The 16,591-nt window shown below is 45.0% G+C and overlaps 1 protein-coding gene across 1 annotated transcript in view; it reads right to left on the bottom strand.

Moving 5' to 3' along the window:
- The window catches only part of LOC143784152 (aldehyde oxidase 1-like), a 254,105-nt gene that overhangs the window by 113,929 nt on the left and 123,585 nt on the right, over positions 1-16,591 (bottom strand). Inside the window, exons 16-18 of the mRNA XM_077272027.1 lie at positions 8,761-8,865; positions 4,073-4,242; positions 2,987-3,113 (exon numbers count right to left, since the gene is read on the bottom strand). Of these exons, the coding sequence (XP_077128142.1) occupies positions 2,987-3,113; positions 4,073-4,242; positions 8,761-8,865 (402 nt within the window). The remainder of the gene's footprint in view (positions 1-2,986; positions 3,114-4,072; positions 4,243-8,760; positions 8,866-16,591) is intronic.

The raw sequence follows: 16,591 nt of genomic DNA, 5'->3' as shown, positions 1-16,591 counted from the left end.
AATGGTATGCCCTCTGTATCCAGCGCCTGTTCAATACATCCACCTTTTCCCACACTAAATGTGTCTCCAGCAGGCATATCATTGAGACCCTCTGTTCTCGAACATACTGCAGACTTGCCGCCCGCCGAGTTTTATCCGCTAGGCCTCTTACATTCCAACTCAATATTTTAATGCGGTCCCCCATCATACGGCTCATCATCCTTCATAGTATCCACTTTTCCAAGTATGAGCTGTCTAATCCCTCCCACCCCCCCTAACAACTCCCAACTTGACCCCCAACCCACCCAATACAACACATTCTTCCTCTCATCAAGAGTGGGGCTCCACCGCCCATTGCAAACACTCTCCCTTACTTAACCCTCTCCATGCGCCTCCCGCTGCAGTAACAATCCGAATTTCCCACAGTTTTTGTTTTTTCCAACAATCCAACTTAAATAAACATGTAGAGAAATTACCAAACCAATTTGCAGTGCCCGGCATAACCCACCTCCCCCATACTTATTAATCATTACTATCCCCTCCGTTCAATCACTCAATATGGCACAGCCGAGCCCTCGACAGCTGCTCAACCCTTTAACCAATGTGCAATTAAATGCAAATCCCTCCTCCAGCAACAGAAAAACAACTCCCGTCCGGATCTCGCCGAGATGTCAATCGCCCTTTCCTTTAAGTTTTTTCTCATTAGTATCAATCCACTGGGTAGCATCCTCTGGTGTCAGGAAAAAGTGGGTCTTATCAAAAGCCACCAGACTCAACTTTGCGGGGAACAGCATAGAGTATTGCACTCCTAGTTCCCTCAGTCGTCTCTTAACCCCAGTGAATTTCATCCGTTGTTTCTGAACTGCAGCAGAATAATCCGGGTAGATGGCAATCTTTTGACCTCCAGCCGTCAGATCCTCCATTTCTCTAGCCTTTCTGAGGATAATGTCTCTGTCCCTGTAGTTCAGTATTTTGGCAAGCATGGTACGGGGATTCGCTCCTGGGGAGGGAGGTGCGGCGGGACCCTATGCGCTCTTTCAACAGCAAATACTTTTGTCAGCACTGTGCCCCCAATTTTCTCCTGCAGCCAGCTTTCAACAAACTCTGTGGGGTTTCTCCCCTCAGTTTTTTCAGGCAGCCCCACTGTACGTATATTATTCCTTCTGGATCTATTTTCCAGATCCTCAATCTTGGCAGCGAGCTCTGACATTGCTTGGGCGAACTTTTTCTCAGCTTTTTGCAGTTTAACTATGTGGTCTTCTGCAATGCTCACCCTCTCCTCCACCGCTCCCATACATCTGTCCATCTTTTGCAGGGCTGCATTAATCTGTGCTGTGTCCCCTTTTACCTCCTGCATCTGCAGGGCTAGGGAATTCAAGGATTGCTGGCACGAGGATATCATCACAGCAACGTCTCTGAGGGTCGGCTCCTCTTTCTGCATTAAGACTTCAGGCCCCCCTCCTGCCCCCGCCATGCTGCCTCTCTCCTTCCCCCTCTGTACCTCATGCTTTGCAGCCAGGACTGTATCCTCCTCCTTATCAGCTCCAGCTCTGGTTCCTTGCTCTGCCTCCTCCGCAGCTTCCACTCTGGCATACTGCTGAAGCTTCGCCACCACCTCCATATGCCGTTGACATGCGGCGTTCTCCCTGTCAGCTTCTTCTCTGACCTCGGCACCATCTTGGCTGGCTCCTGCATTGCCAGCACCTGCATCCTTCTGCCTCCGTCTGGTCATTGCCTCTGATGCCGGATCCACCACTCAGCACCGCTTTGCTCCCCAGACCTTCAGCTAACCGGTTTGTGGCAAAAAAGTCCGGTAATCAACGTTTGCACAGGATATTCGTCCCTTTAGCAGTGGAAGCACTCTTCCATGTGCCCACTCACATGGCCAGCTAGGACACGCCCCTGTGAATTCCATTTTAATTTGAAAAATAAATTTAATTTATTTGCTGCTTGTTCACACTATGTTCGGGTCCCCTTCTTTAGAGTTAAAGTTGCAGGATAACAACCCTGTACATTTGGTCTATATGACGGAGGAATGCCGAATGTACAGTACAAAAGACACCAATCTCAGATAATCTTGTTTACTGCTTTTTGTTGACATAGATACTTTTTTGAATGTTATTATTGGGTTTTCTGGCCCAAGTTTAGCATCTATTCCACAATACATTGCTTAAAAGGGTTATCCAGGACTATTAAATTTTTTACTATGGGTTGAAGAACTAACAGGCAGGTAAACCGCTCCTGCCAGCAATTCAGCAGCTACAGCTAATTTTGCAGCGGCTTTTCATCCACTCTGCTCTGTTGATGAGGCGTGACTGTCGGCATCATGCTGATTGGTGGGAAACTGGCTGTCATTCAGCATCCCTTCGACAGAACATCCCGAAAGTAGAAGAGCTGCTCTGTTGATGTGAAGCAGCTGAATCACCTGCAGGAGCGGTCAGTGACTGCTCTGAGCCGATGCCTGGTTGAACAGACAGGTAGCTGCCTCTGTTAGCAACTACCTGCCTCTTAGTTTTTAGCCCCTTGTTAAAAAAATAACATGGTCCTGTATAAGCCCTTTAATAGTGTTTGTTGTATTTTGCACACTGCAAGAGAGTGTGACGAGTGTATTGATTACATGTTATAACTGACAAATGGCTATCAACAAGACAAAGGTGATCCATTCATTTACAGTGGATTTCTTGATTTTACTGGGAATGAGATAACATATTTTTGTCTTTATCGGAATTTTATATAATCATGCCAATTCACTTAAATGGGACAGAGATGCAAAACCCAGTAATGAATGGAGAGGTAGCGATCATGATCGCCCACTGCTCCATTTATGCAAAACTTTTCAGAACCCTGATTCTCAGGATCACTGGAGACCCTAGCAGTCAGACCCCCAGTGATTGGAACGTTATCGCCTGTCCCAGGAACAGGGGATTACTTCCAGTCTTGAGCCCAGCTCCTTAAGAATATGGTGATATCTGATTCATGTTCTGGCAGATTACACTCCATGACGTACCGTATTGTCTGCCAATAACTGGTCAGGCCAGTCATAATAGGAAAAGTTATTTGTTCCAGGAACATCTTTGGCAGTAATAATGTCACACACTCCTGGCATGCTCAGTGCTTCTGTTACATCTAGAGATCTGTGACAGACATATAGAAATGCATAGGATGAAACAGTGAAAAATGAATACAATAATGCTGTCCAACAACTCCGCAAAACTTGTCCAGCTAATTGCATGGACTGTCTCACTAACCTAACTGACCTATACACATTGTGCATGACTAATGTCTTACTGGTGTGGGTAAACCACTGTGATCTCGCTGATTGTGTAAATGAAGTGGCAATGTGTCAGGAAAGCGAATGGCCCCTTTGTCAAGTCGGGTCTGTGGGATATTTTTTGTCTCATTACGGACACTGCGGTTCGATCTTCACTGACCAAACATTAATGACTTATCCTATCAATATGACATCAATAATAGAGGCATTTTAATATTGTGGCTGGGCCAACTGGTGTAAAAATTAGTAAGTTCACACCCTAATTTGCAACTTTTTGGGTTTTTCGTACTCACATGCCATCTTTTTTAAAAGTTGGTGGTACTTACTGATCTATGAGTGACCGAACAAAGTTACAATATTTTCTGCCAATAAATTCTGTAACTTTATGTAGGACAAATCTAGATGATACTTTATAGCACAAGCACAGTAAGCGATGTGGTTCCTTTGCCTCATAATAAATCAGGCACATGTACCATCAGGAAGATCGGTGGAAAGTTATGCCAGCCTTCATATATCTCCTCTAATGTGGATAGTGAGAAAACGCCTTCACAGTGACATATGAGAAGTAACTGCCCCTGAGAAAGGCATCTCAATGCTTACACAGTCCCAAACTCTGCTTCAGTTAGAAACACAGGGAAAAGTTTCCTAACCATAGCTAGTTAATTTGTATAAGAATTCAGATTTTCTTATCTATAATGCAAGTTTTGTTTTTAATGGACCAGCTGGTCATAAGATCAAGACCAATTATATACGGTACATTATTAGAAAGAAAAAAATGAAATAGAAGAACAGTCTGACCTTATGACCATTAGGTATACTCACATGATTTTCGCATGAGCTTTTGAGCTTGTGACCAAAGCCAGAAACAGCTCTCCCTCTATGATAGGCATGTCATCACAGTACACTGCTTCCCCAGACACTTGCATCATGGCTGCATGGTGCATCACCGGACGTCCAACAGCATCCTGGCTGGGCTGATGAGTTGTAATGTCCTAGGAATTATATAAGTAAATGATGTTCAGCCATTCTACTGAAATGAGGAAGAAAAACTTTTTACACTATAATCAAAATAATCCCCCAGATTTACAATTACCGTGTTCAAAATATCTGCAAATCAAATCAGTACTATATCCTTGTCAATGATTTCAGCAGGTAAAGTGATTTAGCAAATACTCTGTTGTAAGTAAATAAGTAATAATACGTGTAAATTACATAGGGTACTTAGTTTACATTGTTTTGATGAAAAAAGCATAAAAGCCATCCCACCGCGACAAGGTGTCCCCAATCAGGATGGTCTTATCCATAATGTAAAACCTCTCCTTGCACCATCAGGCCTCACTAGATGGGGGCAGAGCAGGATCCTGGCCTGACCGTTTGGACACCTTCCCATTGAAAGCTATATACGATAAAAGCTATTATAGCTTTCCAAGGGCAGGTGTCTAAACAATCTGGCCTGGGTCCTGCTCTGCCCCCATCTATTGAGGCCTGATGGTGCAAGGAGAGGTTTTACATTATGGATAGGACCATCCTGATGGGGTACACCTTGTTGCGGTGGGATGGCTTTTCTGCTTTTTTTTTTAATTAAAACAATGTAAACTAAGTACCTTATATATTTATGTGTACTATTACTATTTAGTTATCTACTTCCTGCAGGGTATTTTTTCATTATTTTTTATCTTAGGTTATGTTTGTTAATGGTCACCACATGAATGGGCATATACACATTGCACTTATATCAGCATGTGTTCCAGTTCATTTGTTTGGTTTTGCAACATTGAAATTGCAACAACAACAAGGAAAAGTCAGGGGATTATTGAAATCATAAGATGAATAGATATGTTAGCAATATGCAAATGAGAAAAAAATGGAAACAACATTTTTTAACAATTTCGATTCATTCAGCATCGATTATGAGCACCAGACCCATAAATACAAGCTACTATAAATGAGTTTATTATTAATGATTTTCTGAGGAATATTTTGCCACACTGATTGCACTTGGGCACAAAAATCATCAAGATCCACTGCTGCTTTGCAATTGTCGACCAATGATGTCCCAGATGTGCTCAAATGGAGAACTGTCCAGAGACGCTGCCGGCCATAGTAGCACATTTAGGCCATGCAGATTGCTGAATGTAGCGCAAGCCACATGTTGCTTGGCACTGTCATGTTGAAAAATGGCTCCTGGGACATTTTGGAAAAATGGCCATACTACTGGTTTCATGACCAAATCAAAATAATTCATAGTTGTTGGTGTACTCGGAATGGAGACTATAATGCCCTGGCTACCCTATATTATGTCACTCTACACTGTCATCCTGAGGGTAGGACAGGTGTGAAGGCCTCTTGATCGTGTTTCACATATGGTCTCCAGACCAATCTTTGGCTGTCATTCCAAGACAAAAGTGGGACTCATTGCTGGAGAACATACACTCACCGGCCACTTTATTAGGTACACCTGTCCAACTTCTTGTTAACACTTAATTTCTAATCAGCCAATCACATGGCGGCAACTCAGTGCATTTAGGCATGTAGACATGGTCAAGACAATCTCCTGCAGTTCAAACCGAGCATCAGTATGGGGAAGAAAGGTGATTTGAGTGCCTTTGAACGTGGCATGGTTGTTGGTGCCAGAAGGGCTGGTCTGAGTATTTCAGAAACTGCTGATCTACTGGGATTTTCACGCACAACCATCTCTAGGGTTTACAGAGAATGGTCCGAAAAAGAAAAAAAATCCAGTGAGCGGCAGTTCTGTGGGCGGAAATGCCTTGTTGATGCCAGAGGTCAGAGGAGAATGGGCAGACTGGTTCGAGCTGATAGAAAGGCAACAGTGACTCAAATCGCCACCCGTTACAACCAAGGTAGGCCTAAGAGCATCTCTGAACGCACAGTGCGTCGAACTTTGAGGCAGATGGGCTACAGCAGCAGAAGACCACACCGGGTACCACTCCTTTCAGCTAAGAACAGGAAACTGAGGCTACAATTTGTACAAGCTCATCGAAATTGGACAGTAGAAGATTGGAAAAACGTTGCTTGGTCTGATGAGTCTCGATTTCTGCTGCGACATTCGGATGGTAGGGTCAGAATTTGGCGTAAACAACATGAAAGCATGGATCCATCCTGCCTTGTATGGAGCATCTTTGGGATGTGCAGCCGACAAATCTGCGGCAACTGTGTGATGCCATCATGTCAATATGGACCAAAATCTCTGAGGAATGCTTCCAGCACCTTGTTGAATCTATGCCACGAAGAATTGAGGCAGTTCTGAAGGCAAAAGGGGGTCCAACCCGTTACTAGCATGGTGTACCTAATAAAGTGGCCGGTGAGTGTATATCTCCATTTCAGCCTTCATTGCTCCATTTCAGCCTTTGGCCTCTTTGTGAAGACCACATAGGTAATGCCATAAAGAGACTATCATGAATAAACATCACACCAGTCCTACTCTCGAGATTATGGTATGATCGGATATGAGTGGTAACTTGACGCCTCTGGTCTTCATTTCAGGTAAATTAACAACTCGGTGTTAAATTTCATACTTGTCTCCCATAGAGAACATCTAGGGCATCATTGCTAGGAATTTGGAAAGGAAGCTGCCAGCAGTGGATCTTGATGATTTGCGTACCCAACTGCATTCAGTGTGACAGAACATTCCTCAACATCCATTATTAACCTCATTGATAGCAGCCACGGTGTGTAAGTGCGTATATTGTTGCCAAGTGACGCTCACACGGAATAATTCGTGTTTTGAAAATGTCTAAACGTTTTCAGCATTTTCATATCATTAATATATCTATCCATCTTGTGATTTCCAGAATTCCACAATTTTTGCTTCTTGGAGTTTTGAAGTTTCAATGTTGTGGAGTGTGTATGAAGACTACAGATTGCAGTGGCCTAAAATAGTCATAATGTAAATCTAACAGCATCTACTATATAATTGTCTAAGGGTCACTTCCGTCTGTCTGTCCTTCTGTCTGTCACGGTTATTCATTCGCTGATTGGTCTCGTCAGCTGCCAGTCATGGCTGCCGCGACTAATCAGCGACAGGCACAGTCCGGAAGAAAACAGCCGCTCCTTCCTCCCCGCAGTCAGTGCCCGCTCCGTACTCCCCTCCAGTCAGCGCTCACACAGGGTTAATGGCAGCGTTAACCGACCGCGCTATGCCGCGGTCGGTTAACGCTGCTATTAACCCTGTGTGACCAACATTTTACTATTGATGCTGCCTATGCGGCGTCAATAGTAAAAATATCTAATGTTAAAAATAATAATAAAAAGAAAAAATCGTTATATACTCACCGTCCGTCGGCCCCTCGGATCGACAACAGGCCTTCCCTGCTCGCGACGCTCCGGTAACCGGTCCATGCTGCGATCTCTCGAGATGATGACATGTGGTCTCGCGTGACCGCTACGTCATCATCTCGCGAGACCGCAATGCAATCTTCAGACCTGAGCGCGCGACGAGCATCGGTAACCTGCTGCTTCGATCCTGAGGCTCCGGAAGGTGAGTATATAACTATTTTTTATTTTAATTCTTTTTTTTTTAACAGGGATATGATGCATACTACGTGGCTGGGCAATATACTACGTGACTGGGCAGTATACTATGTGGCTGGGCACTATACTACATGACTGGGCACTATACTACGTAACTGGGCAGTATACTATGTGGCTGGGCACTATACTACGTGACTGGGCACTATACTATGTGACTGGGCAGTATACTATGTGGCTGGCCAATATACTTCGTGGCTGGGCAATATACTACGTGACTGGGCAGTATACTATGTGGCTGGCCAATATACTACGTGACTGGGCACTATACTACGTGACTGGGCAGTATACTATGTGGCTGGGCAATATACTACGTGGCTGGGCAATATACTACGTGACTGGGCAGTATACCATGTGGCTGGCCAATATACTACGGGACTGGGCAATATACTACATGGCTGGGCAGTATACTTTGTGGCTGGCCAATATAATACGTGACTGGGCAGTATACTACGTGGCTGGGCAGTATACTATGTGGCTGGGCAGTATGCTATGTGGCCGGGCAGTATACTATGTGGCTGGGCAATATCCTATGTGGCTGGGCAGTATACTATGTGGCTGGGCAGTATACTATGTGGCTGTGCTATATACTATGTGGCTGTGCTATATACTACGTGGCTGGGCAATATAATACGTGGCTGGGCAATATACTACGTGACTCTGTGCTATATACTACGTGGCTCTGTGCTATATACTACGTGGCTGGGCAATATACTACGTGGCTGGGCAATATACTACGTGGCTGGGCAATAGCATATTCTAGAATACCCGATGCGTTAAAATCGGGCCACCATCTAGTAAAATATATATTTATATAAATATATTACTACTATGCTTAGCTAGAATTTAGGCTAGCGCAGTTGCAAATATATATCATGTTGTCGACATTAAGTTAAATAGTGCGTTCTTTTATTCCTCATTAGCATAGCATGCCTTATCAGCTGTTATATCGAAAAACTCACCTGATATTTCTGCATACTCTTTAGTGACGTATTCTGCATTACAGGACTTTTTACACTGTTTCTCTGGGCTATGTCTACAGGAGAGATGTGCCCATTCACACTGTACTAAAGGTAAATGTACAACAAAAACATTAAAATTTGAGGAAAAATGTAAATGATTTACCCCAATAGATAACATATATTCTTCTACTTTAGATCTGTAGCCATCCTGTCTGAGGATTGCTACCTACAAGTTGATAGATCTTTTGGAGCTTTTTATAATGCGGGTACAGCTGTGATCAGCAGATTTTTGAGGGTCATGCTTCTGATAGTCCCAGCAAACAGCGGATTTTTGGAAATAAATATACAGAAATCACCGCGCTAAACTGAGAAAAAATGAAAAAGCGATATACGTGAGGAAAAAATTGTACACATATATAACCATCAATTCTCTGTCTTCATACAGACAGAACACCACCATCATTAATACAAGTGAGTACCCTATAGCCTTGGTTGGTTATAATTGTGTACAATTTTTTCCTCACGTATATTGCATTTTCATTTTTCCTCAGTTTAGCGCGGTGATTTCTGTATATTTATTTCCAATTATCACTATTTACAGGGACCTACACAGAACCTGTTCTAATCGCCAGCTGCTTCTGAGTTTCTTCCCCCCTTCCTCCCCGGGTGAGAAGTGCCAGCGGATTTTGCTAGAGTTGTCCCTTTAACAGTCCCAGTCCCCAAGTACATGTGCTGCTGACACGGAGCAGTTCTCCAATCTGGCACATAAGGAAGAATGAGGTGCCCGAGTGTGGGATTCTATGGCGCTTGTGTAACCTAATAGGGCATATGGGTGAGGGTTGTCTTCATGATATTACCCTTTTAATGAGATTGAGACCTGTATAAATACATATGCAGTAAGTGCCCCACATAATAGATGCCAGCAGACAGAATTGTATTATTCAAAACGCATTACTGTAGAATGGAATGCAAGTAAATTTGGAGCAGTGTCTCACAGGCTACGCTGTAATCACTTGAAAGGCATAAAAATGAGTGCAACAATTATGACTTCTAAATAAATTGGTAAATACAAGGAAGAAGCACTGTGAACTTTATATTATTGGTCCAAAGAATTAATGTGGCATCTTTATGAGCTTTGGCATACTACAATAGGATATAGGAAATTCTAGTAAATATATATTAACCTCTTTTCGACATTGAGCATAATAGTACGCTGATGTCGGACTCCCCCTGTTTAGTGCGGGCTCCAGTGCTGAACCCGCACCTTTCCGGGCACATGTCAGCTGATATATACAGCTGACATGTGCCCACAACAGCCGCGGGTGGAATCGCGATCCACGCGCGGCTGTTAAGTAGTTAAATGCCGCTGTCAATCTCTGACAGCAGCCTTTAACTTGCGCTTACCGGAAGCGCGTCACTAAATCCACCCATTGGTGCCCCTGTCACATGATCGCAGGTCACCGATGGGTTGGCATTGCAACCAGAGGTCTCCAGCAGACCTCTTTGGTTGTCATAGCCAGATAGCTATGAGCATTGCCCGGTGGTCGGTGCTCATAGCAAGTGAGCATTTCTGTTACACACAGGCGATCTGATCATCGCCTGTGTGTAGCAGAGCAGATCAAAGTACTGCAGCTTCTAGTCTCCCATGGAGACTATTGAAGTATACAAAAAGTAAAAAAAGAATATTTTTAAAAATATACAGTACAGACCAAAAGTTTGGACACACCTTCTCATTTAAAGATTTTTCTGTATTTTCTTGACTATGAAAATTGTACATTCACACTGAAGGCATCAAAACTATGAATTAACACATGTGGAATTATATACTTAACAAAAAAGTGTGAAACAACTGAAATTATGTCTTATATTCTAGGTTCCTCAAAGTAGCCACCTTTTGCTTTGACGACTGCTTTGCACACTCTTGGCATTCTCTTGATGAGCTTCAAGAGGTAGTCACCGGGAATGGTTTTCACTTCACAGGTGTGCCCTGTCAGGTTTAATAAGTGGGATTTCTTGCCTTATAAATGGGGTTGGGACCATCAGTTGTGTTGTGCAGAAGTCTGGTGGATACACAGCTGATAGTCCTACTGAATAGACTGTTAGCTGCTTTTTTTTTTGCCATAATACAAATTCTAAGTAAAGAAAAACGAGAGGCCATCATTACTTTAAGAAATGAAGGTCAGTCAGTCCGAAAAATTGGGAAAACTTTGAAAGTGTCCTCAAGTGCAGTGGCAAAAACCATCAAGCGCTACAAAGAAACTGGTTCGCATGAGGACCGCTGTTATGACCCCAATGGCGAGGGTCTCAGAGAAATAGGTAAGTCTGCGAAGTACAAAAATCCAGCTCATAGGGCAGTGGTAACTGGGTTGACCATATATCTACTCCTAACGCCAACACTAGAAGTAGCCGGGGAACATGCCTACGTTGGTCGCTAGATGTCTCGCGCCAGCCGGAGAACTAACTACCCCTAGAAGAGGAAAACAAAGACCTCTCTTGCCTCCAGAGAAAGGACCCCAAAAGTAGGATACAAGCCCCCCACAAATAATAACGGTGAGGTAAGAGGAAATGACAAACATAGAAATCAACTAGGTTTAGCAAAGAGAGGCCCGCTTACTAATAGCAGAATGTAGTAAGATAACTTATATGGTCAACAAAAACCCTATCAAACATCCACGCTGGAAATTCAAGAACCCCCGAACCGTCTAACGGCCTGGGGGGAGAACACCAGCTCCCTAGAGCTTCCAGCAAGGACAGGATACAGATTAAGTACAAGCTGGACAAAAATGCAAACAAAAACAAATAACAAAAAGCAAGAAAGCAGACTTAGCTTAATCTAGCAGGAACCAGGATCAGTAGACAAGAGCACAACAGATTAGCTCTGATTACAACGTTGCCAGGCATGGAACTGAAGGTCCAGGGAGCTTATATAGCAACACCCCTGAACTAACGGCCCAGGTGAGCATACAAGGGATGACTGACATATCCAGAGTCAAATCACTAGTAACCACTAGAGGGAGCCAAGAAGCAATTCACAACAGTACCCCCTCCTTAGTGAGGGGTCACCGAACCCTCACCAAGACCACCAGGGCGATCAGGATGAGCGGCGTGAAAGGCCCGAACTAAATCGGCCGCATGCACATCAGAGGCGACCACCCAGGAATTATCCTCCTGACCATAGCCCTTCCACTTGACCAGGTACTGAAGCCTCCGCCTGGAGAGACGAGAATCTAAGATCTTCTCCACCACGTACTCCAACTCGCCCTCAACCAACACCGGAGCAGGAGGCTCAGCAGAAGGAACCACAGGCACAACGTACCGCCGCAACAAGGACCTATGAAATACGTTGTGAATGGCAAACGACACCGGAAGATCCAGGCGAAAGGACACAGGATTAAGGATTTCCAATATCTTGTACGGACCAATGAAGCGAGGCTTAAATTTGGGAGAGGAGACCTTCATAGGAACAAATCGAGAAGACAGCCATACCAAATCCCCAACACGAAGTCGGGGACCCACATCTGCTGCAACCTATCTACCACAGAATCCACCTCAGGACAGTCAGAAGGCTCCACATGTCCCGAGGAAAAACGAGGGTGGAAACCAGAGTTGCAAAAAAATGGCGAAACCAAGGTGGCGGAACTAGCCCGATTATTAAGGGCAAATTCAGCCAACGGCAAGAAGGTCACCCAATCATCCTGATCAGAAGAGACAAAACACCTCAAATAAGCCTCCAGAGTCTGATTAGTTCGCTCCGTTTGTCCATTAGTCTGTGGATGAAAGGCGGACGAAAACGACAAATCAATGCCCATCCTACCACAAAAGGATCGCCAGAACCTGGAAACAAACTGGGATCCTCTGTCCGACACAATATTCTCAGGAATGCCGTGTAAACGGACCACGTTCTGGAAGAACACAGGAACCAGATCAGAAGAGGAAGGCAGCTTAGGCAAAGGAACCAAATGGACCATCTTGGAGAAACGATCACATATCACCCAGATGACAGACATGCCCCGAGACACCGGAAGATCAGAAATGAAATCCATAGAGATGTGTGTCCAAGGTCTCTTCGGGACAGGCAAGGGCAAGAGCAACCCGCTGGCACGAGAACAGCAAGGCTTAGCTCGAGCACAAGTCCCACAGGACTGCACAAAAGACCGCACATCCCTAGACAAGGACGGCCACCAAAAGGACCTGGCCACCAGATCCCTGGTGCCAAAAATTCCCGGGTGCCCTGCCAACACCGAGGAATGAACCTCGGAAATGACTCTACTGGTCCACCTAGCAGGCACAAACAATCTGTCAGGTGGACAAGAGTCAGGCCTACCAGCCTGAAATCTCTGCAACACACGTCGCAGATCCGGAGAAATAGCTGACAAGATAACTCCTTCCTTAAGAATACCCACAGGTTCACCGACTCCAGGAGCATCAGGCACAAAGCTCCTAGACAGAGCATCGGCCTTCACATTCTTCGAACCTGGTAAATACGAGACCACAAAGTCAAAACGGGAGAAAAACAATGACCAGCGGGCCTGTCTAGGATTCAGGCGTTTAGCAGACTCGAGATACATCAGATTTTTGTGATCAGTCAAAACCACCACACGATGCTTAGCACCCTCGAGCCAATGACGCCACTCCTCAAATGCCCACTTCATGGCCAACAACTCCCGATTGCCCACATCATAATTTCGCTCTGCAGGCGAAAACTTCCTAGAGAAAAAGGCACAAGGTCTCATAGTAGAGCAACCAGGACCTCTCTGAGACAAAACGGCCCCTGCCCCAATCTCCGAAGCATCCACCTCAACCTGAAAGGGCAGTGAGACATCAGGCTGGCACAAAACAGGCGCCGAAGTAAACCGGCGTTTCAACTCCTGGAAAGCCTCCACGGCAGCAGGAGCCCAGTTAGCTACATCAGAGCCTTTCTTGGTCATATCCGTCAAAGGTTTAACAACGCTAGAAAAATTAGCAATAAAACGACGGTAAAAGTTAGCAAAACCCAAGAACTTCTGAAGACTCTTAACTGACGAGGGCTGAGTCCAATCATGAATAGCTCGGACCTTGACTGGGTCCATCTCCACAGCAGAAGGGGAAAAAATGAACCCTAAAAAGGGAACCTTCTGTACACCAAAGAGACACTTTGAGCCTTTAACAAACAAAGAATTTTCACGCAAAATCTTGAAAACCATCCTGACCTGTTCTACATGCGAGTCCCAATCATCAGAAAAAAACAGAATATCGTCCAGATAAACGATCAAAAATTTATCCAGATACTTCCGGAAAATGTCATGCATAAAGGACTGAAAAACTGAAGGCGCATTAGAGAGCCCAAAAGGCATCACTAAGTACTCAAAATGACCTTCGGGCGTATTGAATGCGGTTTTCCATTCATCTCCTTGCTTAATGCGCACAAGGTTGTACGCACCACGAAGATCTATCTTGGTGAACCACTTGGCACCTTTAATCCGGGCAAACAAGTCTGACAACAGCGGCAAAGGATACTGAAATTTGACAGTTATCTTATTTAAGAGCCGATAGTCAATACAAGGCCTCAAAGATCCGTCCTTTTTGGCCACAAAAAAGAATCCCGCACCAAGAGGGGAAGAAGAAGGACGGATATGCCCCTTCTCCAGAGACTCTCTAATATATGAACGCATAGCGGTATGTTCAGGTACCGACAGGTTAAATAATCTTCCCTTAGGAAACTTACTGCCTGGAACCAACTCTATTGCGCAGTCACACTCCCTATGAGGAGGCAGTGCACTGGACCTGGACTCGCTGAAAACATCCTGATAATCAGACAAATACTCCGGAACTTCCGAAGGCGTAGAAGAAGCAATAAACACGGGCAGGGAATCCCCATGATTTCCACGGCATCCCCAACTTGACACTGACATGGCCTTCCAATCCAAGACTGGATTATGGGTCTGCAACCATGGCAACCCCAAAACAACCAAATCATGCATTTTATGCAAAACAAGAAAACGTATAACCTCCCGATGTTCAGGAGTCATACACATGGTAACCTGTGTCCAAAACTGCGGTTTATTTTCTGCCAACGGCGTAGCATCAATACCCCTAAGAGGGATTGGATTTTCTAATGGCTCAAGAACCAAACCACAGCGCTTGGCAAATGACAGATCCATAAGACTCAGGGCAGCACCTGAATCTACAAACGCCATGGCAGGATAAGATGACAGTGAACAAATCAAAGTTACAGATAGAATAAATTTAGGTTGCAAATTACCAACGGTGACAGGACTAACAACTAGGGTTGAGCGACTTTCATTTTTTTAAGATCGAGTAGGGTTTTGGGAAACCCGATTTTGTCCAGAGTCGAGTCGAGTGCAGTCGGCCGATTATCGCTAAAAGTCGGGGATCGACCGAAACACGAAACCCAATGCAAGTCAATGGGGAAGCATAGTCGGCAGTGAGTGGAGGCCAGGAAAACACCTACAGTGCCCATTTTAATGCCAAAAACATCCATTCTTGTTTCTGAAGCTTGCCAATCTTAATTAACTGTATAATAATAGTTGGGCATAGGGAATTGGGTGAAAGTTGTGGGGGGAGTAGGGCTGGCTCAAGTTTTTCGTGGGCCCAGGAAATGCGGACTACGTCACGGCGGTGTTGCAGGGAAAGGTAAGTATTTAAAAGTTGCAAGTGCTGTGATCCTGAGCAAGCAGGGGGGGGGCCCACTCGTTCGCATTGCCACTGGCACAGGGCCCCTCAAAGTACGGCGGTGTGTTTGCATGGCGGGGGCGCCTCCCACCAGCAGCGACACTTTTGCGTACTCTGAGGGGCCCTGTGCCAGTGACGTCGCCAACGAGTATGCCCCCCCACCTGATGAAGGAACCTGCACTTTCATCTGCACCTTCCTCTTTGTCCCTGTGTAAGGTGGTATAACATGCGGGAAGGGGAACCTTACTTTCAGCAGGGACAGATTCTGGCTGTGTAGAGTACAAGGGGAATGTAGTGGTCTAGGTCAATGTACCAGCAGACTCATTTAGCAGTGGCTGGGCAATGGGCAGGATGAGGAGGAAACAGATATAGGGCCAAAGAATAAAGTAGGCTACATGCAGTTCAAAATTGGTAACAGGACTAAACAGGCGGCATTGCTTTGTTCAGTGGAGTAGCAAACCCAAGAGCAGCAGACACTGTTTCAAGGGCCTAACCACACTAGTAGGCCAAATGCAGTTTAATATCTGATAGTATAGGGCGAAAGCCAGAATGTGGAAGCTCAGCTTTGTTCAGTTGAGGACAACACCAGGGAGGGGCAGACACCTTTAGTAGGCCGGAAAAGCCTATTGCATTTTTTAAAATGGTAATTTGGAGCAGAAGGTTGAAGCTCAGCTTTATTTACTTGAGGGCAACACCAGGGAGGGGCAGAAGCCGTTAGTAGGCCCTAACCACCATTTTTTTTTTTTAAACCACATAATGAGAGCCGGAAGGTTGAAGCTCAGCTTTATTTAGTTGAGGACAACACCAGGGAGGGGCACACAGACAGACACCTTTAGTAGGCCTGAAAAGCCTATTGCATTTTTCAAAATGGTAATTTGGAGCAGAAGGTTGAAGCTCAGCTTTATTTAGTTGAGGGCAACACCAGGGAGGGGCAGAAGCCGTTAGTAGGCCCTAACCACCATTTTTTTTTTAAAACCACATAATGAGAGCCGGAAGGTTGAAGCTCAGCTTTATTTAGTTGAGGACAACACCAGGGAGGGGCAGAAGCCGTTAGTAGGCCCTAACCACCATTTTTTTTTTTAAAACCACATAATGAGAGCCGGAAGGTTGAAGCTCAGCTTTATTTAGTTGAGGGCAACACCAGGGAGGGGCAGAAGCC

Source organism: Ranitomeya variabilis, chromosome 7 (assembly GCF_051348905.1).
Source record: "Ranitomeya variabilis isolate aRanVar5 chromosome 7, aRanVar5.hap1, whole genome shotgun sequence".
In the NCBI taxonomy this organism is placed as follows: Eukaryota; Metazoa; Chordata; class Amphibia; order Anura; family Dendrobatidae; genus Ranitomeya; species Ranitomeya variabilis.
This window is presented reverse-complemented; position numbering and strand designations above follow the sequence as displayed.